This window comes from Saccharomyces mikatae (assembly GCF_947241705.1).
Source record: "Saccharomyces mikatae IFO 1815 strain IFO1815 genome assembly, chromosome: 4".
Classification (NCBI taxonomy): Eukaryota; Fungi; Ascomycota; class Saccharomycetes; order Saccharomycetales; family Saccharomycetaceae; genus Saccharomyces; species Saccharomyces mikatae.
In genome coordinates this window covers 523623-548502 of record NC_079259.1, presented here as the reverse complement: position 1 = coordinate 548502, position 24880 = coordinate 523623, and the positions used below count along the sequence as shown (strand labels likewise).

Below are 24880 nucleotides of genomic sequence, written 5' to 3'. Positions count from 1 at the left end.
AGGCCGTGAAGCAGGAAAAAAAAAAAAGCTTCTCAACCGCATTAGTTGCTGCTTACATTAGTTGTTTATTACGTAAAGGCTATGCCACAATATTCCATTCGAATACCTGAAAAGCATAAGCCCAAGAAATGTGTGAAGAGAACATTCATGTTAGTGAAGACGTTGCTGGCGGTGGAGGCTCTTTTACGAATGCCAGGCCTAGATTGATTGTACTAATAAGGCATGGGGAAAGTGAATCGAATAAGAACAAGGAGGTGAACGGTTATATTCCCAACCACCTGATTTCTTTGACTAAAACAGGTCAAATCCAAGCTAGACAAGCTGGGATTGACTTATTACGTGTTTTAAACCTAGATGATCACAACTTAGTAGAAGGTTTAGCTAAAAAATATATTAAAGACGAAAGTAATAGGAGAATTTTACCGTTGAAGGGTTATACTAGACTAAGTAGAGAAAAGGATACAAACATAGTCTTTTACACATCACCATACAGGAGAGCGAGGGAAACATTGAAAGGTATTCTGGACGTCATCGATGAATATAACGAATTGAATAGTGGTGTTCGTATTTGTGAGGATATGAGGTATGACCCTTGTGGTAAGCAGAAACATGCCTTTTGGCCCAGAGGACTTAATAATACCGGTGGTGTTTATGAAAATAATGAAGATAATATTTGTGAAGGGGAACCTGGAAAATGTTACCTGCAATATCGGGTTAAGGATGAACCAAGAATAAGGGAACAAGATTTTGGTAATTTCCAAAAGATCAATAGCATGCAGGATGTTATGAAGAAGAGATCGACTTATGGTCATTTCTTTTTCAGATTCCCTCATGGGGAAAGTGCAGCAGATGTGTATGACAGAGTGGCCAGTTTTCAAGAAACTTTATTTAGGCACTTTCATGATAGGCAGGAGAGAAGGCCCAGGGACGTTGTCGTTCTTGTCACACACGGTATTTATTCCAGAGTTTTCCTGATGAAATGGTTTAGATGGACCTACGAAGAGTTTGAATCGTTCACTAATGTCCCCAACGGAAGTGTAATGGTAATGGAGCTGGACGAATCTATTAATAGATACGTCTTGAGGACAGTGTTGCCCAAATGGACCGATTGCGAGGGGGACTTGACTACATAATATTTATAAAAATTCGATGTTCAACATATTTACTTAGAAGAATGCATATCATATTTTAAGTTCATAATAACGTGCGTCAGTTTAATAAGAAGGATTTACAGCTATGAGGAGTGGACCCCATTCAGGCTCATCTGTGATTCTCACTCTCCTTTTCCTTTCATATATCAGAAGTCACCTAACGATCCATCAGGACATTACAGCTTACCCGCTTTGGTAGTTTGGGCTTCCTCTATTGATGTTCCACCAGGACACCTCTTTTCCGGCATCCAGTTTTTATTCTCAGTGGCATGTGAGATTTTCCGAGATGAATTAGAACTATCACACAATTCTCTCGGATGCCACCTCGGTTGAAACTGACAGGTGGTTTGTTACGCAAGTTAATGCAAAGGAGCCTATATGCCTTTGGCTCGGCTGCTGTAACAGAGAATATAAAGGGCAACATAATTTAGAAGATTAACGAAATTACTACATTATTTATTTTTCTCCTAGAGAACATCTTTTCTACTCTTTTTTGAAACATTTTTTTTTAATTTCTTTACATATTCTTTCTTGCTCAACTATACAACTACAAAAACCCTATAAATAAATCAAAAATGGCTAGAACTTTCTTTGTCGGTGGTAACTTTAAATTAAACGGTTCCAAACAATCCATTAAGGAAATTGTTGAAAGATTGAACACTGCTTCTATCCCAGAAAACGTCGAAGTTGTTATCTGTCCTCCAGCTACTTACTTGGACTACTCTGTCTCTTTGGTTAAGAAGCCACAAGTCACTGTCGGTGCTCAAAATGCTTACTTGAAGGCTTCTGGTGCTTTCACTGGTGAAAACTCCGTTGACCAAATCAAGGATGTTGGTGCTAAGTGGGTTATTTTGGGTCACTCCGAAAGAAGATCTTACTTCCACGAAGACGACAAGTTCGTTGCTGACAAGACTAAGTTCGCTTTGGGTCAAGGTGTCGGTGTCATCTTGTGTATCGGTGAAACTTTGGAAGAAAAGAAGGCCGGTAAGACTTTGGATGTTGTTGAAAGACAATTGAACGCTGTTTTGGAAGAAGTTAAGGACTGGACTAATGTCGTTATCGCTTACGAACCAGTCTGGGCCATTGGTACCGGTTTGGCTGCTACTCCAGAAGATGCTCAAGACATTCACGCTTCCATCAGAAAGTTCTTGGCTTCCAAGTTGGGTGACAAGGTCGCCAGCGAATTGAGAATCCTATACGGTGGTTCTGCTAACGGTAGCAACGCTGTTACTTTCAAGGACAAGTCTGACGTCGATGGTTTCTTGGTCGGTGGTGCTTCTTTGAAGCCAGAATTTGTTGATATCATCAACTCTAGAAACTAAGTTTAATATAATAATTATATAAAAATATTATCTTCTTTTCTTTATATCTAGTGTTATGTAAAATAAATTGATGATTACGGAAAGCTTTCTTTTAAACAATTCTTCCCTATTGAACGGTTGAGGTTTTGCGAGGTCTCTTAAATGATTAAGAAGGATTATTTTGCCGCTCGATTTTACGTAACAAAATATGGTCTCCCATTGAGGTTCCTCGAAAATGCGTCAGAATTAATGAAGGTAAATTTTATGTTTTTTCGCCAAGTTTAACCAAAATATCTGATGGTTTTTGTCCTAATGAAAATAATTCAGCAGAAGACGAAAACTGTTCATAAAAAACAGTCAGTGACAAAAAAAAAAATTCGGATACTATATTTATATATTACGTTTCATTAGTTTAAATTGAAATGCAAGTGCAAAAAAAAAGAAAACCGCTGTAAAGATACATATCAGTTACTTTGTGGCCTTCTTCATTCTCTCCTCTGCAGCTCTAGCCCGTTGTTCTCTCATCAATCGGCGTCTTTGTTCATCGGTCAATGAATTGAGATTTTGTTGTTCGACTGATGGTATATTGGTTAGCTTTTTTCCGGGACCTCTTATTGCATCTTTAGCAAATCTCTGTCTTTCCTTTGCAGCTTCTAGCTCTAATTTAATTAGTTTTTCTGTTCTTTGATTCTCCATCGCTTCCTCTTTTTCATTGAGTTCACTAACTTGTTCTCTACTCAACGGCTCTCCAATATGCGATTCATCCCAATTAGTGAAAGATTCACCTAAATTGTGCCTTGCAATTTGAAATGCGTGTTTTACATCGTGATCCCTAGTTAAATCCCATGCAGTCCTTCCCAATCTGTTCTTGATCGTAGGATCACACTTGATATTCGAAAGTAAAATCAAAACCATTTTTTTCATTCCTTGTTGTGATGCATAATGTAACATAGTTGGAGTTAGAGAGTATTTACTGGCGGGTTTCAACTGAAAGTCTCCATTGAGCTTATTCTTTTTTAAAAAGGATACAAGTAAAGGGACTCTCCCCTTCTTCACTAGAGAGATCGCTTCTTCTGTTTGAGCTTCCTCCGGCGAAAGTTCTTGCTTTTCTTCAATTTTATCCTTCTTGTTTGAGCTTTCTGACTTTTGTACTCTTTGCTTTACTGTTAAAGGCTCAGGCTTAGGTAGAATTTTCAGATAACAGAGTTCACACCATGCCTTTTTCAACTCCAATACGGTTGGCCTACTTGTAGTGAAAGGAAAGCTCTTTATCCTTTCATCATTTTTTATCAAAATATTATTATCAGTAAAAATTTTTCTATCATTAACGTTACGAGCTCGAATAAAAATATTGTCACATTTTGACAAGTAAGGTTCCCAGTCTTTTAATAAGCCTTGTATATCCGTTTTTAATGCGTTTTCGTTGTACCTACGAAGGGCCGAACCAGCAGAATTGGCTTTCCCCTTTGCATTGTCCATTGCTGATTGAGAACCACCTTGTTTCCTTCTGGTAGTATACCTATGAAACGTCTTGTGCTCCAAGAAATTTACTGCTTGCTCAATTAAAGTTTCGTTCTTTTTGTGAGCATTCCCCTTTACGTTGAGCCTTTGATGAGAAACAATTGCTCCCGCAAAATGGCCACCTCCTACCATAAAAAGGGCTGAAATTGCCATCAAAGGGTTTTCTTCCGAGTTCCAAAAGGCCAAGGCTTCGTGTGGTTTAGAAAGAGATTTTTTACTAAACACAGACTTATAAACTCCCAGAACCTCATTCTCTTGAAGAAGGTTCGATTTAAAGTAGATAAAAGGTGATTGAGTATTAATATGGCTGACAACATTCGGTTCATCTTCCTGAAAACCTAATTTTTGCATATCATTTTCAATTATATTTTCCATTTGATCACCAACTTGTAGGTTCGAATCTTTATCGCTGGTTTCTTCACTTTCCTCTTCATCATCACTAGATATTTGTTCGTTATCAGAATGTTCATGTTCAGATTTAATATCACGCTCCTTAGAAACTAGATTATCGAATTCTACGACAGACAGAATGCTCAACCCCCTTATATTACGCTTGATATTCATCAAATGATAATCAGTCTGGTAGTGGGCCTTTTGTACATCCCTGGAGTCAAAGTTCACCTGACAAACACTGCAACGCATGGAGCTTGGTGTAACCTTTTGTCTTGGTAGTTGAGAATCCCTAATTTTCTTGTTCTCATCATTATAAGAGTGGTTATCTACCTCAACTTCTCGTAACATGGGATCAAAACTCATCAAATTCAATGAATTCAGAAGTTGTTCGGACAAATCAAATATATAAAGATCATTTTTCTTTAGCACGTTGGTCATACTATTCATTATCTGTAAATTCACACTTTTCTCAACTTTGTGACGAGCCGTGTATTTCCTTTTAAAAGTATTTTCTCTGAAGGGAAGGCAACATGCGTCCTCTTCTTATTTTATTTTTTATATTCCATCATCATTTATTTCCATTCAAGATTTTGTCACTACACTCATTTCGAAGAAATTGCAGAGAGTAAAGTACATGAAAAAAAAACAACAACCAATGAAGAGCCTCAAGAACAACACAACGCCATCTTATTTAAGGGGTTTGAAAATGGTTTTGTTTAAATACAAGTATATACTTTCATCTATAGCACAATATGACATAATATTCTCACCACTACAGGGAACCAATCCTGTGGCACTCCTCCAAGAAGAACTTGATGACATCTGGATCCATGAAAGGGTGGGTGCCGTGACCGAAATTTACGATGTAGCGGGACTTCCCACCGCCAAAAGCGTCTATCATCTGCTTGACTTTCTTCGTTATCATCTCTTTGGAACCATACATGACGCCAGGATCCAAGTTCCCTTGCAAAGTAACACGGTTCTTGTTGATTTCAACCGCCTCTCTTGGGTCCCAGCTCCAATCCAATGAAACAACATCAAATCCTAAACTGCATAACTTGTCTAGAGCATACCATGAGCCTTTCGCGAAAACAATCATAGGAATCTTTTCCATGATACCTAATTCTTGCAACCTTTTTGGCACTTTTTCAGCTATCTGTCTTAAGTATGGTAAGGAGAATTCATCAAAGTCCTTTGATGAAAGTTCGCCCCCCCAGCTTTCGAAAACCTGCAGTATTTGAGCACCTGCTACCACCTGCTGACTTAGAAACTCCACGGCTACATCGGTAATTTTCTGCAATAATTTATGAGAAAGTTCTGAATACATGTTAATCCATTGTTTGGCAAATCTGAAAAGACGAGATCCGCCACCTTCAGTCATATAAACCAGCAGAGTCCAAGGCCCCCCACAGAAGCCAAATAAGGGGACCTCACCATCCAGCTTGATCCTTGTCATGGTGATTGCCTTAAAAGCCCAATCCAATTCTTTCAGAACATCAACCTTGTAATCCAACACGGTCTGAAGATCTTCTGGTTTTCTCAAAGGCTCTGGGAAATGTGGACCTTTACCTTCCAGCATTTCAACTTTCATACCCATGGCTTGGGGAATAACCAAGATATCGCTGAAAATAATGGCAGCATCAATAAGGCCCCTGTAACGCCTCACAGGTTGGATAGTAATTTCAGAAGCAATTTCCGCATCCCTGCAAGTCTGGAAGAAATCACGGTTATTTTTCACTTCATGGTATTCCGGCAGATAACGACCAGCTTGACGCATTATCCAGCATGGAGGTCTCTCCACTTTTTCTCCTTTTGCTGCTCTCAATATAAGATCGTTTTTTGGAGCTGGAAAGTTGCTCATAGTGCTACAGTATCTTTTGATCTTTTTTTTATTTAGTTTATATCGAAGAAAGCTTGGTAGACCCAGTTTTTAGGATGATCTTTGGTGAACAAGTCGTCGGTATTTCCTTTTAACTTTATGTCTTTAGCTTGAAATATCACAATTTTTAAAGCATTAACAGCAAGAAGAGCAGAACATTTCGTTGGCAGGGTTGAAACTCTTTCTAGTTTTTTTGCCTTTCACTCCTGCCGCGAAAAAAATTCGAACCCAGTATAAACGAGGAGGAATATGAAGATGATTGTGTATGGTAGCACCAAAGAAAACAGATAAGCTAGAAGTACTGACAGTGTGAAGCTAGGATTGTCTTATTTACTGACGAAGGAAGACACATTGCTCATAATTTCCGGTATATATGTATGATAGTATATTCTATATATACGACTCCGTCTCTAGCGGGGTTACAACGGTCTAATCGCATGCATTAAAAAGAGTATGTATCCGATAGTGAGCACCAATGAACGTTTTGAAAACACATTGATGCAGAGCAATACAATAGAATCCGATGACGCTAATTCCATGGTCTGACATGAGAATATCTGGTTCAACACAAAAAAAGACTTTTTAAGAATCACGGCAAAACAAAGCACCGCAAGGAGCACAATTCAGAACTCGCCCTTCCATCTTACTCTCAATTCTATTTACCTTCTAGTGCTGCCTTCATCATGTCTTCGTCCTTCATTGAGCCTGCTTATGTCTTTCCTTACCAGATGCGTGTTTTTTTTTCCGGCCGACACATCTCGCTGAGCTGAACGGACACCTTTCATATAGCCGTGCGCGCGGCTCCGCGAGAAGGGTTTTGCTACTATTACTTCCATTGCTCTGGAGCTGCGATCAACTAAGGCTCCTTTAAAGGCTCGTTTTTCCTCAAGGAAGCATGACAATAAAGTATGCGGCCATTTTCTCTGCAAGTAGTTCAGCTACGTCTCCAGGTTTACACAGTTTTTTTTTAGTCATGATTGTCCTTTCTTGGTCTCTCTGTTAATCTTGTTTCTTCACAAAAGGATTAGTATATTAACAGACGATTCATTCGGTCGATGAAATGAAAAGCTTCTTATTGCACATTTTGTGATAATCGGAATAGTCGGGCAATAAAAACCAAATTGCAATATCCCTCTTTCTTATTTGATGGATTTCCATAATTAGATAGTATATTTACCAATATTCTCTTTTCGCTTGAGGCAATGTTAGATCCTATAGTAACGTCTTCCAAAACAGAAAAAAATGCAGAATTCGAAGTAACGGACTCAGCTTTATATAATAATTTCAATACATCGACAACAGCATCATTAAGTCAGGAAGTTAAAGAACATTCTGAAGAATCCCGAAATGGGTTGGTTCACAGATTCGTCGATTCATTTAAAAGAGCTGAGAGCCAACATCTCGAAGATGACAACGATTTAGAAGATGGCACCAGGTCGATGAAATCCAATAACCGTTTGAAGAAATCTATGAAATCTAGACATGTCGTCATGATGTCTCTAGGCACAGGAATAGGGACAGGACTTCTAGTTGCCAACGCTAAGGGTTTGAAACTTGCTGGTCCAGGATCCTTAGTCATTGGCTATGTTATGGTCTCATTCGTCACATATTTCATGGTTCAAGCAGCTGGTGAAATGGGAGTAACTTATCCCACACTACCAGGTAACTTTAACGCATACAATTCCATCTTTATCTCAAAATCATTTGGATTCGCTACCACTTGGATATTTTGCATCCAATGGTTAACTGTGCTCCCGTTGGAATTGATTACCTCTTCCATGACTATCAAGTATTGGAATGATAAAATTAATTCCGACGTGTTCATTGTCATTTTTTATGTGTTTCTATTGTTTATCCACTTTTTTGGTGTCAAGGCATATGGTGAAACAGAATTCATCTTCAGCTCCTGCAAGATTTTAATGATTGCAGGTTTCATCATTTTATCAGTCGTCATCAATTGCGGGGGGGCTGGTGTAGACGGCTATATTGGCGGTAAATATTGGCGCGATCCTGGTTCATTTGCCGAGGGAAATGGTGCCACTCGTTTCAAAGGAATATGTTTCATTCTTGTGACTGCATACTTTTCCTTCGGTGGTATTGAGTTATTTGTTCTTTCCATCAATGAACAGTCTAACCCAAGAAAATCCACTCCTGTGGCCGCCAAGAGAAGTGTATATCGTATCCTGATCATTTATTTGTTGACTATGATTCTGATTGGCTTCAATGTTCCTCACAATAACGATCAGTTGATGGGTTCCGGTAGTGCAGCAACGCATGCTTCACCGTATGTCTTGGCAGCCTCTATTCACAAAGTCAGAGTCGTGCCTCATATCATTAACGCTGTTATCTTGATATCTGTTATCTCAGTTGCAAATTCTGCTCTCTATGCTGCACCGCGACTAATGTGTTCTTTGGCTCAACAGGGTTATGCCCCAAAATTTTTGGATTATATTGACAGAGAGGGCAGGCCTTTGCGTGCCTTATTTGTGTGCTGTCTTGTTGGGGTCATTGGCTTTGTCGCCTGCTCGCCACAAGAAGAGCAAGCATTTACATGGTTAGCAGCTATTGCAGGCTTGAGTGAACTTTTCACATGGTCAGGAATTATGCTTTCGCATATTCGATTCAGGAAAGCTATGAAAGTACAAGGAAGGTCACTGGATGAAGTTGGTTATAAGGCCAACACCGGTATATGGGGTTCGTATTACGGGGTTTTCTTCAACATTCTTGTCTTCATGGCACAATTCTGGGTAGCTCTGTCTCCTATAGGTAATGGCGGTAAGTGTAATGCTCAAGCCTTCTTCGAAAGTTACTTGGCTGCCCCACTATGGCTCTGTATGTATTTAGGGTACATGCTTTACGAAAGAGATTTCACCTTTTTAAACCCGCTGGATAAAATTGACTTAGATTACCATAGAAGAGTTTACGATCCTGAAATAATCAGGCAAGAGAACGAAGAAAACAAAGAGAGACTAAAAAATTCCTCATTTTTCTTCAGAATCTACAACTTTTGGTGTTAGTCCATAATAAGTAGCATTTTATATACTATATTCATAAGTGAAGAAACACAAGCACGATTCTGTTGACTGACCAAAACTCTCTTAATCATCGTCAATTCGATATCCGAATAGGTTAAGGTATTTTTATGGCCTTTCTAACAGGGAAAAGCAAGATTTTTAGCGCCATTCCTATTTATGATTTTAGATGCCACCGACTACTAAAAAAAAAGATGCAGACGGACGGTAAGATAAAAAAATTGCAGGTGAAATTTTCAAGCACCCATTATTATATTAAGCAAAGGTGATGGGATAATTGAGTCTTTCCATATCAAGAAATAGCAAGGAAGTTCCATCCAAAAGTATAACATCGAGGCGATTTTTGGCAAACGCATACATTATATGATTATATAACCAAAAGAGTCCACGTTTTATAGATAAAGTGTACATAACAAAACTTAGGATGCTTTCGTTCTGCCCTTCGTGTAATAATATGCTATTAATAACAAGTGGTGATAGCGGCGTATATACATTAGCATGCCGTTCATGTCCCTATGAGTTCCCTATAGAAGGTATAGAGATTTATGATAGGAAGAAACTCCCAAGAAAGGAAGTTGATGATGTTCTTGGTGGTGGTTGGGACAATGTGGATCAAACCAAAACCCAATGTCCAAATTATGACACTTGTGGTGGTGAAAGTGCTTACTTCTTCCAATTGCAGATCAGATCAGCGGATGAGCCGATGACTACTTTCTATAAGTGTGTAAACTGTGGTCATAGATGGAAGGAAAATTGATAAAATCTCCCACTATAAAAAGAAAAGTTCTAGACATTTAAAGAACTAGCGAGAACAGTTTCGAAATCAGTCAAAAAGTGTGAATGCACATGTAAAAAGAGATTGCAACAATTTTGGGATAATAAATAAAATTGATAGAATAATTTTCGATAATCCATGTGTTGTTAACACGTGCAATAAATAAAAAGCAATATTTCATATCTAAGAATAAAGATTCTGTATCAATTGAATTTGAAGAATTATGTAAAGGAAGTATATAATAAAAATAATAAAAAAATGTATAAATAAGTAGTTGAAATATTCAAATCATCATCGTCGTTGATATCACCAATCGTTTTGCTGACAAAACCTCAATTATTTAACCCATTCCCTTGGCTTGGTGGTAACCTCTAGTAATTTAGCTTCTCTAGAACCAGGAGCAGGGTGATGGTTGTATAACCAGGAAGCATGTTCAGGCAAACTCATCAAAATTGATTCAACTCTAGAGCCTGGTGTTCTCAAACCGAATTGAGTACCTCTATCGTAGATTAAGTTAAATTCAACGTATCTACCACGTCTAATGGCTTGCCATTGTTGTTCTTCCTTTGTGTATGGGGTATCCTTTCTTCTCTTGACAATGGTTAAATAAGATGGTAAGAAAGCATCGAAACAGTCTTCCACAATCTTCAATATTTCTTGTGGATCACGCTCATCGTAATCGTCAAAAAAGATACCACCAATACCACGAGTTTCCTTACGGTGGGTAATATAGAAGTATTCGTCACACCATTTCTTAAAACGTGGGTATAAAGCGGTGTCATGCTTATCCAAAGCATCTTTATGCAATTGATGGAACAGTTGACCGTCTTCTTCGTATAAGTAAGAAGGTGTTAGATCAGCACCACCACCAAACCACCAAGTTTGTGGGGTTCCGTCTTGGTTCCAAGTTTCAAAGTAACGGTAGTTCAGGTGAGTAGTTGGTGCGTGTGGGTTAACAGGATGAATAACCATACTTAAACCACAAGCGAAGAATTTAACACCATCAGTAACTGGTAAACCAGTTTTTGGATCTTCTGGTAAACTCAGATTCTTGTGGTCTGCCTTCATGGCTGAAACGGCTGCTGGACTCAATTGACCGTAAACAACGGAGACATTAACACCACCTTTTTCGAAAGTAGTACCATTCTGAATAACCATGGAAGTACCACCACCACCATCGTTACCACGGGTCCATGTATCAGCATGAAACTTAACAGTATCGATGGATTCCAAGCCTTGCGTAATTTCCGCTTGCTTACGACGGATAAGAGCTTCCATTTGTTGTCTAATTGGAAGATTCCTTGGATCTTTAGGAGCAGGCATCTTTATTGAGGATTTGTGGCGTTTGAGGTTTGGTTTTTTATTCAATTTGAAAGAAGAAAACTATCGTTATACTTTCGAAGAAAACACGGGGAATAAAAGCTTAACAGGTGAGACAATAGGTGGAAAAAAAGGAAAATATGTGTCTTTATATAGCCTTTTCAAAAAGAGAACAATGGTCAAATAAAGGTTTATCTACGAGTCGACAGTTCGTTGGCTGCAGTGTTACGCTTGGTTGAAGCTGGGGCATTATTGGTGGAAGAAGCCAGAAAAGACGAAAGAGTAGCGTAGCGTTCTTTCAAATTTTGGTTTCGGGTTCCTGCGACTCGTTTAAAAAAGAAAAGGGCCCGCGGCCCCGCCGTGAAACACTTCGTCTTGCTCTTCCCACCCAGAAAACTTGTAGGAGCCTCAGTTACAAAGTGCCTGTAATGGAAATCTTAGGGGGCTACTATTGTAAAGGCAATTTCTGAACAATTGAAAGTGAAAATATCGTGCCTGTGGTAACTTTCTTATACGCCGTGAAACGTTTAACATACGTTGAAAACTCCGCAGGGATTGGTTTGGAAAATTATAGTCACGAATTAGGCGTATTGTCTTTCAAGAAGGTACGAGCGGATGAACTTCTTGAGGATTTGCGGGTTCGGTGATAAAAAATGTATTGTTGAAAAGAACGCGAATGCAACAATTACGGTGGAGAAAAATATTAACAAGGGAAGGCAAGGCTATGTTCTATTGAGAAGCGGCGGACTTGCACTTTCCTCGAAGAAAAAAATGTCTTCAAGATCCAATGTTCATATAACTTTCTACAATAAGGTATCCTTCTACGATCTTTCAATGTTAAGATTGAAATCAATGTAAAAAGCACCATGTTGAATACTACTGCTAGGAGGAGATCACATATGAATGTGATTATTATTTATATTAGTAAATTTTCAGGTTAGGAAGAAGTTATGTGACGCTTTAGCTTTGGAAATTTGTTGCGGGAAACTGATAACATTCTTTTTATTTTTCTTTTGCGGGTGTTATTGGATCTAACTAGCTTCCTGTCGTCGATACAAAAAGCTAGGCGCTTCACAAAAGTATTAGTCGTTTCTTGTGTCTGGTATGGAATGGTGTACGTGTCATGATAAATCACATCTGAGCCCCGATTTGGAGTTTTCCTTAATTGGAATAATTTTTTTTTTCAACGTCTCATTTCCTCTCTTTCGTCGTTCAGACTATGTTTATCAATTCTAATTAATCTTGCAGCAAAAAGATTTCTACACAGTAGGAAATATCCCTGACCCAAAATTTCAGTTCGGAATTACGTTCTCGCATATACAAGATTTCGGATTATTTCCTGTCAATAGAAAAAAAAAAGTTCCCGTTCTCTTGAGGTACTTTTCATTCAATCACGCAATTTGATCGGAAATGAATTCCGGTACGTTGATTGCTTTCTATGCAACCTACAATTTGCGTTTAAGACCAGTGTTGAATACATGTTTTCAGTATTAGATCTTGCTTTTCAATCAGTTAGACTAAACTACGGTCAAAGCCTCCAAACAAAAATTCTCAATTTCGTTGGGAGAATTACGCCATAATAGCCCCTAAAAAGTTTTTATTGTAAAAGAGAAGGCTGAGCCCTCAGCTATTATTAGACGAACAAGTTGAATTTGTAACTTTTGGGTTTATTGAAAGCTCAGAATTGGCTATTTCTGAGGTTTCATTCTTCGAAGTAGCAAGAAAAATATACACCTTATCTTAATGAAAGCGTCTTGGCAAAACTAAATTCTACGCTTCTTGGCTATCAAGTGCTATAAGGCGTATAAACTACGCTGTCAAAAAGGCTCGTATCTATATGTATTAGGTGTGGAGAGAATGATTAACTAGGCAAAAGAAGCTACACTTGTTCATTGATGTAGGGCGAAGAAAGCCACGCCTCGTTTTATTCAATGCTACACGTATAATGGCTCGCCCGCCCCCACCTTGGAGTAATTTTCCTCCAAAAGTAGAAAAGTAAGAATCGAAATTTTATCATTGCCTTTGTGCTAATGCCCGTCCCTTCCCCGACAATCCAGTAAATTCTGGCTACCCGTCGTATGTATAGTATATTATAATGCGGGCCAATACCAGTATTATGTACAACTAGTACCAGATGGGGCAGTGACTTAGAACGCCAAGCACAAAAATCGCAAGCTGACATGTTTTGTCGCGAACACTTAAAGAGAACGAATACTAAAACGTACGAATTTTGGAGCAGCTAGAAAAAAAAATTCTCCTACTCTTCGTCCGAAGTAGCAATACATATGGACCGCAGCATACTGTTGTACCAACTTTCAGTTAAAAAAAAGAAAAAAGAGAGAATATTCAGAAAACTTAAGGTGCGGTAGATAAGCCTTTTCAATCGAGGCAGTGTTTCTTTTGTCTTTATAAAATGTCTTGCATAGGACCCCTAAATCATCTTAATCAGAACGGATGTTGACAATTTTTGTTTCTTAGCTGATCTTTTGCATATTTGTTCTTGAAACGTTTGTGACTGCAAAAACTCTGTTTTCTAGATGGGGAAATATCAAGAAAGCAGTATTGGCCTGACTATGGTCAACACCACAATGAAAGCCAAGAAATGCTTTTTTTTCTTAGGCACTGAAAAGGCCGCATCGGAAAAGAAGGGAAAAAATCATTGGGTCTAGATTCTTCTTATCGGAAAAAAGACTATGAACGGTCTCTTGAGGACCCTTAAGCGTGAAACGAAACGCGTTGAACGTGCAGAGGGGCTTCGCCGCCGGTCAGGGTGTTTGGGGTGTTTTTTCTCTTAATTATTCTCTTGGCAATGTCACCTTTTCACACACTGACAGCAGAATCCCTTTCATATATAAAGAAGAGAACTTTCCGAATCCAAATTAAAGAACTTGATCTTTATTTCTTTACAATAATAGGCCGAACTACTTAACTTCTATTGCAATTTTTGATGCTATAAAGAATTCTGCTGGTTTTGAAAGCAAAAATCACATTATTAAACATTGCTCAAAGCACTATAGCACAGTAAGCACCATTAATTTAAAAACATTTCCTACTGTTTTTGGTTTTTCTTTTTTGGATTGCCTCTCGATCAGCATATTAGTGTATCTCTTAATCCTTTAACAATGTTTTATCCATACAATTATAGTAACGTCAATGTTTCTGTAATGCCTGTACTGCCTGGAATCTCGGCATTTGATAGGGTCCCGGATGAAGAAACTGTTGAGATAAGCTCAGAAAGAAAGTATCAGACGTTACTTCCAGTGCTTACGAATTCTCACGTGGTAGAGAATGAACTAAAACACAAGTTAAACAAGACTGCTTTTGATTTTCGATATCAGGCAAAGTCAGAAGATGGCTCTGAAAAGTGGGAACCAAAATACCTGATAGCACCGAATTTGCAAATGAGAAGCGTCTCGTTTGATAATTCATCGATACAATATAGTTCAGATTCATCCGAGAGAAGTTCACTATCCCAACTAAATAGTAACTCATCATTAGTACGACAAAGTGAAACCGGAATGGTTTCGAATGATGATTATAATAAGATGGCAAACAGTAAATACTCCCTAAAAACGCGAAAACAAAGGACGGATCCGAGAAACACATTATCAGACGAAGAAGACCTTGAACTAAGACGCAAATACATTTGCAAAATTTGTGCAAGAGGATTCACTACATCAGGACATTTGGCAAGGCATAATCGAATTCATACGGGCGAAAAAAATCATTGCTGCCCATATAAAGGTTGCACTCAGCGATTCAGTCGGCATGATAATTGCTTACAGCATTACAGAACGCATTTGAAAAAGGAACATTAAGTGATGGTACATCTGTCTTTTTTCCTTAGCTAGTATTACTATTCCACTCTCCTACATCATTATTAATAAAATTCATGCATACATACATAGTACTTAGAAAGAACATTTACAGTTTCTTTATGACATTAAAACTCACTTTTAGATCAGTTACCTATGGCACGTGCGGCATTAGGAGAAATTTTTAAAGTCAAAAAAACGCAAACGAAGACGAAAACTCCTCCGCTTAAGATCGAGACTATCCGCATTTTAACTCTAAGGCTGCGCCACGATGACAAGTTATAACATAAAAAAGAGGCAATTGAGTAGTTCACGCGGACCACCTCAGCTTAATTTCTTGTTATTAGTATCCCCCGCGTCTTCTGTTCACATAGTGAAAGTACAAACCCGATTATATCTAGTATACAAAAAAGTAAAATTTCTTCGTTACTACTTCACTTTTGAAAGCTGTGACTGAATCTAAAGTGTGCACACAACGATTACATCACTAACAACGAAGAATCCACCTGAAAAGTCGTTGAGCAAAAGCGTGCACGTGACGTATCTCAGAGGCTAAGCCAAAAAATAATATTCTTAAGCACCTCTATCGTATATGGTAGCACCTCTTCAAAAAGGGAAACCAGGATGGGTTTTACCAGTCAGCTGGACTTGTCCTTGAATAATATCACTGTTTATCAATTTCTATTGAAACCCTAGAAGAAATATGCGAAGATGTAAGGATGTTGCTAGAAAAAGAGAATTCTTTTTTTTATTTTTTTGCTACTCCTTTGCCTTCTGGACGGTCATATAAAAAGGATGATATCTTCTGCATGGATAATTATACCAGAAAATATATTTCCAGATACAACAATCTCAGAGAGATAGACGTGTGGGTCGAATGTTAAGCAAGCAAGAAAAAAGGTATAGAACATATTCAGAAGAATGTGATATCTTTCTCGTTGACATGCATTTTTCTTGATCAAATGAGTGAAAATATATATGATGATACCCTATAACAACAACAACATGAATTTCTTCGTCCGAATCCTTTATAGGTGGAAACAAACTTTGACAATAGCTTTTTAACACTGATCATATATTTTCGCATCATTCTTGCTGGTTTTCTTTTGTCTTGATCTTATTGAACTTCACCACTTTCAATGGTGAGAACATGGGTCAATGTAGTTTCTTGTATTTTTTTTATCTTGTTCCAACTCCGCGTCGGGATAACAAGGCCTACTGATAACCGTTATTATTGCTTATGACACAAAATCCTGTAACTAAATGTAGGGAGAAGAAGCGGATAACAGGAAAAAAGTTACATCTGTGTACCTGTGATGCATATATAGTACTACCTGTATGTTTTCTCACTTTGTTATTCTTATAGTTACTCTAACATCCAAATAGCAAGCCCAATAATAGCTACTAAACAACAAGACCTCCAAGAGAAAGCATTCTTTTTTTCTTTCCTTCATTCTTATCTCAACATGGAGCAGGTACTATATAATCAAAGCCTTAAAATGCAAAGCCTTTCCACCTTTCAAGGATTAATTTTTCTAAAGGTCCTTGTCTTTTCCATCTTCCAACAGCTGCTTTATAGCCCAGTTGCACACTTATTCAGAATGAAAGCCATAGCAGCGATGAAATACAGTTCAATTTGTTTTTTGAGAAGCAATTGGGCTAAAGAACAAAATCTCTTTGACATTAATCAAGATTTTGTATCTGCAATCAAGAACATTTTCATACTATTCTTTACCATTTTCAGATTAGCGGAGTACATTATTTATAAACTCTCTGATCGCAGTTACCAGTTGCATACTTCCTTGGATGTTCAACATTTAAAATGGAATATGAAGAAAAATACAAATAAAAAGAGAATGCTCTCATTCAGCAGGATATATTTACCAAGAACGAACATATTACCAATTTCGGTGGGCGATGGATTAAAAAGTAGGTTCATAGGCCCGCTACCTAGCAAGTCCTTGAAATGCTTTCAAAAGAAGAATTTTTTGAGTAATAACAATATTAACCGGTATACAGTACCGGAAACTAAAGCGACAAATGCAATCTTATGGCAAAGGCAACGTACATAATAGTGTACAGCGTTAGTACCAAGTTGCGCAATATATAATCAAACATATAATTAAAGTTCAATATGAATTCAATATAACCATTATATCATCACCTCTCTCCTGTCTTCTTTGTTTAATTTATTTACATGTGTTGAGTTCTTAGCTTAGAGAACCATGTTGAACAACTCATTGTTTTCAACATCACTTATCTTCCAAATGTTTTTTAAAATCAGGACTATTCAATAGTTCAAGAATTTTTTCACCGACAGCACTACTTTGAACCTTGTCACTATTTTCTAGAGAATATAAATCATTAACTTTACTGGATGACTTTTCTATCTCATTAGTGTCCGAATCAAAGTTTAATGATACTTCAGACCTTTGGAAAAAATTACACTTCATTCCTACGCCTGCGATTGAATGCTTTGTAACATAAGATATCAGCAATTGTAATACTTCTGGGTTTGAATCCCAGGCTCTGATGAGCCTCTTATGAGTGTGTCTCTCGAAATTCTCTTTGGATTTAGCGTGGACGAATGGTGATTTGATTACTGTCCACCGCTCTCTTCTCGTCGGTAAAGGTTTCGGGCCTGTTAATGCGATACCCAAATAGAAACCCGTCCTAAGTATGAAGTCTGAATAAAAATCGAGGTTCTCATTGTCATACGATCTTAACTGAATGTCTGCGACTAAATCACCATACTTAATAGGCACTTTTAAAGGAGCATAATAAACTGCCTCAACATTAACAGGATATGGTCGTGTCGACTGTGTTCTAATAAATTTCCTTAACGTGTTGGTATTTCTTAACATTGAATGATCTTTTACTCCTTTTTTGATTATGCACGGTTCGTAAACCTCTATGGCACCGAATAATATCACTACTATATTACGTGCGTTCTTCCAGTTTTTTTCTTGACCATATTAAAATGAAGATGGGCCAAACAGTTGTTACCCGCCTGCGTGCGCAATTAGTTGGTTCTCGCGCCCTATCGGTTTCTCGTACAATATGTTAATACAAGAATATTCTTCCAAAGCAAACGATAAGAAGAAACTCAACAAAAGAAAGCAAGTTTGATAAGGCTAGTATTATTCTGATAATCTGTTTAACTGTGGCTTCTTTCACGTTGAAAGCAAGTAAACTACCTACCTGGTTAAATTATGATGCTGCTGAGAGCAAATCTCTTCAATCTATCAGTGACTGATAACAAAATCTGTACTGTCACTACGCCTATTCCTATGGGATATTCGCTTCGTTGTTTTCTTTAGCCGTTCACAAAATATGTAAACTGTGCGTTCACTAAGCTATTAGCTTATTCGCACGTGGGCCATTCACACAAGCCCCGAATTAGTCAGCCACTCCATGGATAATCCATTATCTCTCCTTCTCGGAACTCGGTTGCACCCCTAATCCCCACTTACAGACCGTCAATCGTAGAGGCACTGGAGGTGGCTGTGCATTATGACCTTTCTTATCACTTCCTCCTATGAAAATTCAAATGTGTAATCAATAGATTAATAGTGGAGTGTGGGTGTTTTGTTTCTGTACGGACCCTTTCGTCGCAGAAGCGCCCGCACGACTTCGGTGCATTGTGCGTAACAGGGTCTTGGATGTCGCCGTGCGGCGTCGTTTTGCGGGGCTCCTCATTTCTTTTCCACTTCTATGACGTTACTTAGGGCAGGCATGTAGATTAAGGTCATACGCTCTACGTCAGGAAAGGCCATACAAGGGCTTTGAGTAATATTCGGAGGATGCAGATTATTTCCTTTACTGGTGCGGGTTAGAATTAGATGAACAGTAGGTTGTGGTGAATCCCCGGGGTGGGTTTCCCTAATGTCATGCGTTTTCGTAATTTACATAAAAATATCCACACGGAATATAAATATATGAATATATATATATATATATATATGCTTATGAGAAATCATTTCAGTAGATACAAGGATCTTTCTTTAATTTTTGCTTGTTCACAGGAAGCATTATTTTCATCTACTTATATCTTTTCTTTTTTTGATTGTAGTAACTAAATCATTTATTATTTATTCTCAATTTTTGTATAACAAATATCTACACCGAGTGTACTATTCATATTTAATATACACTTTTTAAGGAGATAGAAGTTAATATATTTACTCAAAGAAAAGAAAGAAAGAAAAACGTAGGAACATAAGTGAAGATTTCAATGAGCGAAGGAACTGTTAAAGGAAATAATTATGCAGAATTTAATGCATATCACACACTAACTGCGGAAGAAGCCGCCGAATTCATAGGTACAAACCTGACTCAGGGTCTCACTCAAGATGAGTTCGATCACAGACTAAAAACAGAAGGTGAGAACACGTTGGGTGATGACACCAAAATTGACTACAAGGCTATGATTCTCCACCAGGTTTGCAATGCAATGATTATGGTTCTGTTAATATCCATGATCATCTCGTTTGCCATGCACGACTGGATTACTGGTGGTGTCATTTCTTTTGTTGTCGGAGTTAATGTCGGTATTGGTCTTGTTCAGGAATATAAAGCTACCAAGACAATGAACTCTCTGAAAAACTTAAGCTCACCTAGTGCACATGTTATCAGAAACGGAAAGAGTGAAACTATTAATTCAAAAGATGTCGTTCCAGGTGATATTTGTTTAGTTAAGGTTGGTGACACTATTCCTGCTGATTTACGCTTGATTGAAACCAAGAATTTTGATACTGATGAATCATTACTAACTGGTGAATCTTTACCTGTCTCTAAAGACGCTAGCTTAGTTTTCGGGAAAGAAGAAGAAACTTCTGTAGGTGATCGTTTGAATTTAGCATTTTCTTCATCCACTGTTGTCAAAGGAAGAGCTAAGGGAATTGTCATCAAGACAGCCTTGAACAGTGAAATTGGTAAAATCGCAAAATCCCTACAAGGAGATGCAGGTCTTATTTCTCACGATCCCAGTAAGTCATGGTTACAGAATACATGGATATCTACGAAAAAAATCACTGGTGCATTCTTAGGTACGAATGTAGGTACACCTTTGCACAGGAAACTATCTAAACTGGCAGTATTGCTTTTCTGGATTGCTGTGCTATTTGCAATTATTGTTATGGCATCACAAAAGTTTGGTGTTGATAAGGGTGTAGCTATTTACGCCATTTGCGTGGCCCTATCTATGATTCCTTCTTCCTTAGTCGTTGTCTTAACCATCACTATGTCCGTCGGGGCAACCGTTATGGTTTCTAGAAACGTCATTGTAAGAAAGTTAGATTCCTTGGAGGCTTTAGGTGCAGTGAATGATATTTGTTCTGATAAGACCGGTACTCTTACACAGGGGAAAATGTTGGCGAGGCAAATTTGGATTCCTCACTTTGGGACTATAACCATCTCTAATTCTAGTGATCCATTTGATCCAAATGAGGGCGATGTGAACTTGATTCCAAGGCTATCACCTTACGAGTACTCTCATAACGAAGATGGCGACGTCGGAATTCTTCAAAACTTCAAGGATCGCTTATATGAAAAAGACTTACCAGGAGACGTTGATATGGAATTATTTCAGAAGTGGCTTGAAACTGCTACCTTGGCTAATATTGCTACAGTATTTAGGGATGATACAACAGATACTTGGAAGGCGCATGGTGACCCAACAGAAATCGCTATTCAAGTATTTGCTACCAAGATGGATTTGCCTCGCAATGCCCTTACAGGCGAGAAATTAACTAATCAAAATAATGAGGATGATCAATCTTCGCTTTTACAACATAATGAGAAACCTGGTAGTGCTCAATTCGAACATATTGCGGAATTTCCATTTGATTCAACTGTGAAGAGAATGTCATCTATTTACTCCAACAATCACAATGAAACGTACAATATTTATGGTAAGGGTGCATTTGAAAGTATTATCAGTTGTTGCAGCTGTTGGTATGGTAAAGACGGTGCGAAAATAACACCATTGACCGGTAATGATATTGAAACGATTAGGAAAAATGTTTACAGTCTATCAAACGAAGGTTTAAGAGTTTTGGGTTTTGCCTCCAAAACTTTCGAAAAAGACAAATTAAGTGATGAACAACTAACAAATATCACTTCGAACAGATCTGCTGCAGAAAGTGATTTAGTATTTCTTGGGTTGATTGGTATCTATGATCCGCCAAGAAATGAGACTGCTGGTGCGGTCAAGAAGTTTCACCAAGCTGGTATTAATGTTCATATGTTAACAGGAGACTTTGTAGGTACGGCAAAAGCTATTGCTCAAGAAGTTGGCATATTACCGACCAACTTGTACCATTACTCTCAGGAGATTGTAGATAGTATGGTCATGACAGGATCTCAGTTTGATGGATTAAGTGAAGATGAAGTAGACGATTTGCCCGTCTTACCCTTAGTTATTGCTCGTTGTTCTCCACAAACGAAGGTTAGGATGATTGAGGCTTTACACCGCAGAAAAAAGTTTTGTGCAATGACAGGTGACGGTGTTAACGATTCGCCATCCTTAAAGATGGCGAACGTTGGTATTGCAATGGGTATTAACGGGTCAGACGTTTCCAAAGAAGCGTCCGATATTGTTTTAAGTGATGACAATTTTGCTTCCATTTTAAATGCTGTCGAAGAAGGTCGCAGAATGACAGATAACATCCAGAAGTTTGTTCTACAATTGCTGGCTGAAAATGTTGCTCAAGCATTGTATTTGATTATTGGGTTAGTATTTAGGGATGAAAATGGTAAATCAGTGTTTCCCTTGTCTCCGGTGGAAGTCTTATGGATTATTGTCGTCACCTCTTGTTTTCCTGCCATGGGACTAGGTTTAGAAAAGGCAGCTCCAGATTTAATGGACAGGCCGCCAAATGATTCAGAAGTGGGTATATTTACCTGGGAAGTTATCATCGATACATTTGCATATGGGTTTTTGATGGCAGGCTCTTGTATGGCTGCATTCACTGGATCCCTCTATGGAATAAATAATGGTGGATTGGGAGTTAATTGTGATAGATCTTATAGTAATAGCTGTCATGATGTTTATAGATCACGCTCTGCAGCTTTCGCAACTATGACATGGTGTGCCTTGATTTTGGCTTGGGAAGTGGTCGACATGAGAAGATCTTTTTTTAGAATGCATCCAGACACTGACAGTCCAGTTAAAGAGTTTTTCAAGAGCATTTGGGGAAACCAATTTCTCTTCTGGTCAATTATTTTTGGATTTGTCTCAGCTTTCCCCGTTGTCTATATTCCGGTTATTAATGATAAAGTGTTTTTGCATAAACCAATTGGCGCTGAATGGGGTCTTGCCATTGCCTTCACGATTGCATTCTGGATAGGCGCTGAACTTTACAAGTGCGGAAAAAGGCGCTATTTCAAGACTCAAAGAGCTCACAACCCTGAAAACGATTTGGAGAGTAACAGTAAGCGCGATCCATTCGAAGCGTACAGTACATCAACCACGATCCATACAGAAGTAAATATTGGTATCAAACAATGATGGGTAGAGCAACATTAAGTACCCTTCATCTATTATCCTATATTCGTCACATATATATTAGATTTTTTAGATTTTTTTGTCATTTGTTTATTTTTTACTATTGAAGAACTTTTTACAGCTGCTAAATATAAATAAACTCGAGAATAGGTTTCCATATTTAGATTTCTATCTTGAAATAATACTTACATTATACAATACATTTTAAGATTATTTGGCTTCATGTTCTTCTTCCTTCTTGACTTCATCTCTCAAAACATCAGGTTTCAAAGTTGGGAACAACAAAACTTCCCTAATAGTGTTGGAATCGGTCAAGAACATGGCCAATCTATCAATACCACAACCCCAACCACCGGTTGGTGGTAAACCGTACTCTAAAGCATTACAGAAGGTTTCGTCGACCAATTGAGCTTCGTCATCACCTTGATCCTTTTGTCTTGCTTGTTCCTCGAAACGAGCTCTTTGGTCAAAAGGATCGTTCAACTCGGTGTAAGCATTACAGATTTCCTTTGTAGCAACAAAGACTTCAAAACGCTCACATAGGCCTGGTTGATCTCTTGAGTACTTGGCCAATGGAGACATCATTTGAGGGTGACCAAAAATGAAAGTTGGGTTGATACACATGTCTTCTAATTCACCAACAAGTTTGTCTAACATACGAGCATTGGTTAATGGAGGAGGACATTCCAGTTTATTGTCGGAAAGAACCTTTTTCAAAAACTCACCAGTTTCAGCGGTATGCAATTGATCACCGGATGGAAATTTGACGTTGAACACTTTCTCCAATTCTTCAATCATATTAATTCTCTTCCATGGCCTCGAAAAGTTCAATTCTAGTTCTTTAGCAGGATCAGCAGGGTCTGGATGGTACTTGATGACGTAAGAACCAGTGATCTCCTTGACCATTTCTGAAAACATCAATTCGGTCATATCCATCAAATCATATACATCTGCATATGCTTGATAGAACTCACAGGTGGTGAATTCTGGATTATGTGTCATATCGATACCTTCATTTCTGAATTGTCTACCAATTTCATAAACACGGTCCAAACCACCGACAACTAATTCTTTCAAGAATAATTCCGGAGCAATTCTCATGTACATGTCCATATCAAGATCATTATGGTGAGTGACAAATGGCTTAGCAGTGGCCCCACCAGCAATAACGTTCATCATCGGAGTTTCCACTTCAATAAATTTTCTTTGGTCCAGGAATTTTCTAATATAACGGATAATTTCAGAACGAGTAATGAAACGGTTTCTAGCGTCTTTGTTCATGATCAAATCCAAATAACGCTTTCTATATCTGGTTTCTTGGTCCTTGAAACCAAAATGGTCTGCAGGTAACATATGCAAACATGGTGTCAGTAATTGCACTCTGCTAACAAAAACAGAGACTTCACCTTCACCACCCTTCTTAGGTTGGGTTCTTCCGACATAACCTTCAACACCAACAATATCACCCCTCTTCAAAAGGTCATGATCTTTTTCATAAGAATCTGGGTCACAATAGTCCTGCAATTGAGACATGAGTTGAACTTCGACACCGTCACCATGAAGAACGTAAAACTTTAATTTGGAACCTGATTCTCTTTTAGCATGAATTCTACCAGCAATGGAAACCTTTTCTTCTGGTAAAGTTTCACCCTTTTTCAAGTGTGCGTATTTAGCCAAGAACTCAGGATTAGATATAGAAACCTGGAACTTATGTGGGTATGGGTTTGGTTCGTGACTCTTTCTCATTTCTTGGATTTGGCGAGATCTTGCTTCAAAGTACTGTGATGGATCCAAATCAGCTAGTAAATCAGTTTTTTTTTTGGAAGCTGGTTTTGGTTGCGCAGTAGCCTTTTTGGCAGCCTTCTTAGCTTCAACTTGTCTTTGTTTGATACGCTTCTTCAATTCAGACTTAGAGACCATTTCTCCAGTAGCTTCATCGAGATGTAGGTTAGCGACACCTTCGGTAGCTTTTTTGACATTATCTTGTTGAGACATTATGTTATTGGAATTTCTTGCAGATCTTTCTCAAAAGGTGATATCGATGTACTCAATAAGGTTATATTTTCTTTTCTAAGCAAGAAATTGCTGTATATATAAGTGTTCGAAGTTTATGAAGAGTCATTATTCATCAATAAATCACCACTACAAAAAAGAAAAAAAGAAAAAGAAAAGCGCCGGAAAAATTA

At 38.1% G+C, this 24880-nt stretch overlaps 12 protein-coding genes across 12 annotated transcripts; 7 read left to right on the top strand and 5 right to left on the bottom strand.

Annotated features, from left to right (window-relative positions):
* Nucleotides 1-128: 128 nt before the first annotated feature.
* Nucleotides 129-1133, top strand: DET1 (acid phosphatase DET1; the record flags this gene model as incomplete). The annotated part of the gene is made up of 1 exon (XM_056226813.1): nucleotides 129-1133. One exon carries the CDS (start codon nucleotides 129-131, stop codon nucleotides 1131-1133), a length of 1005 nt encoding a protein of 334 aa, XP_056081052.1.
* Nucleotides 1134-1726: 593 nt separating this feature from the next.
* On the top strand, nucleotides 1727-2473 carry TPI1 (triose-phosphate isomerase TPI1; the record flags this gene model as incomplete). The annotated part of the gene is made up of 1 exon (XM_056226812.1): nucleotides 1727-2473. One exon carries the CDS (start codon nucleotides 1727-1729, stop codon nucleotides 2471-2473), a length of 747 nt encoding a protein of 248 aa, XP_056081051.1.
* Nucleotides 2474-2920: 447 nt separating this feature from the next.
* On the bottom strand, nucleotides 2921-4813 carry VMS1 (Vms1p; the record flags this gene model as incomplete). Its single annotated transcript, XM_056226811.1, has 1 exon — nucleotides 2921-4813. The coding sequence occupies one exon, from the start codon at nucleotides 4811-4813 to the stop codon at nucleotides 2921-2923; it is 1893 nt and encodes a 630-aa protein (XP_056081050.1).
* Nucleotides 4814-5138: 325 nt separating this feature from the next.
* On the bottom strand, nucleotides 5139-6227 carry HEM12 (uroporphyrinogen decarboxylase HEM12; the record flags this gene model as incomplete). Its single annotated transcript, XM_056226810.1, has 1 exon — nucleotides 5139-6227. The coding sequence occupies one exon, from the start codon at nucleotides 6225-6227 to the stop codon at nucleotides 5139-5141; it is 1089 nt and encodes a 362-aa protein (XP_056081049.1).
* A 1220-nt stretch (nucleotides 6228-7447) lies between these two features.
* On the top strand, nucleotides 7448-9262 carry BAP3 (amino acid transporter BAP3; the record flags this gene model as incomplete). The annotated part of the gene is made up of 1 exon (XM_056226809.1): nucleotides 7448-9262. One exon carries the CDS (start codon nucleotides 7448-7450, stop codon nucleotides 9260-9262), a length of 1815 nt encoding a protein of 604 aa, XP_056081048.1.
* A 439-nt stretch (nucleotides 9263-9701) lies between these two features.
* On the top strand, nucleotides 9702-10034 carry RPC11 (DNA-directed RNA polymerase III core subunit RPC11; the record flags this gene model as incomplete). The annotated part of the gene is made up of 1 exon (XM_056226808.1): nucleotides 9702-10034. One exon carries the CDS (start codon nucleotides 9702-9704, stop codon nucleotides 10032-10034), a length of 333 nt encoding a protein of 110 aa, XP_056081047.1.
* Nucleotides 10035-10388: 354 nt separating this feature from the next.
* HEM13 (coproporphyrinogen oxidase) lies at nucleotides 10389-11375 on the bottom strand (the record flags this gene model as incomplete). The annotated part of the gene is made up of 1 exon (XM_056226807.1): nucleotides 10389-11375. The coding sequence occupies one exon, from the start codon at nucleotides 11373-11375 to the stop codon at nucleotides 10389-10391; it is 987 nt and encodes a 328-aa protein (XP_056081046.1).
* A 3119-nt stretch (nucleotides 11376-14494) lies between these two features.
* On the top strand, nucleotides 14495-15190 carry NRG1 (transcriptional regulator NRG1; the record flags this gene model as incomplete). The annotated part of the gene is made up of 1 exon (XM_056226806.1): nucleotides 14495-15190. The coding sequence occupies one exon, from the start codon at nucleotides 14495-14497 to the stop codon at nucleotides 15188-15190; it is 696 nt and encodes a 231-aa protein (XP_056081045.1).
* Nucleotides 15191-16653: 1463 nt separating this feature from the next.
* Nucleotides 16654-17259, top strand: SMKI04G2660 (uncharacterized protein; the record flags this gene model as incomplete). The annotated part of the gene is made up of 1 exon (XM_056226805.1): nucleotides 16654-17259. One exon carries the CDS (start codon nucleotides 16654-16656, stop codon nucleotides 17257-17259), a length of 606 nt encoding a protein of 201 aa, XP_056081044.1.
* A 180-nt stretch (nucleotides 17260-17439) lies between these two features.
* RSM10 (mitochondrial 37S ribosomal protein uS10m) lies at nucleotides 17440-18051 on the bottom strand (the record flags this gene model as incomplete). Its single annotated transcript, XM_056226804.1, has 1 exon — nucleotides 17440-18051. The coding sequence occupies one exon, from the start codon at nucleotides 18049-18051 to the stop codon at nucleotides 17440-17442; it is 612 nt and encodes a 203-aa protein (XP_056081043.1).
* A 1370-nt stretch (nucleotides 18052-19421) lies between these two features.
* Nucleotides 19422-22697, top strand: SMKI04G2640 (uncharacterized protein; the record flags this gene model as incomplete). Its single annotated transcript, XM_056226802.1, has 1 exon — nucleotides 19422-22697. One exon carries the CDS (start codon nucleotides 19422-19424, stop codon nucleotides 22695-22697), a length of 3276 nt encoding a protein of 1091 aa, XP_056081042.1.
* A 207-nt stretch (nucleotides 22698-22904) lies between these two features.
* On the bottom strand, nucleotides 22905-24689 carry KRS1 (lysine--tRNA ligase KRS1; the record flags this gene model as incomplete). The annotated part of the gene is made up of 1 exon (XM_056226801.1): nucleotides 22905-24689. The coding sequence occupies one exon, from the start codon at nucleotides 24687-24689 to the stop codon at nucleotides 22905-22907; it is 1785 nt and encodes a 594-aa protein (XP_056081041.1).
* Nucleotides 24690-24880: the final 191 nt, after the last annotated feature.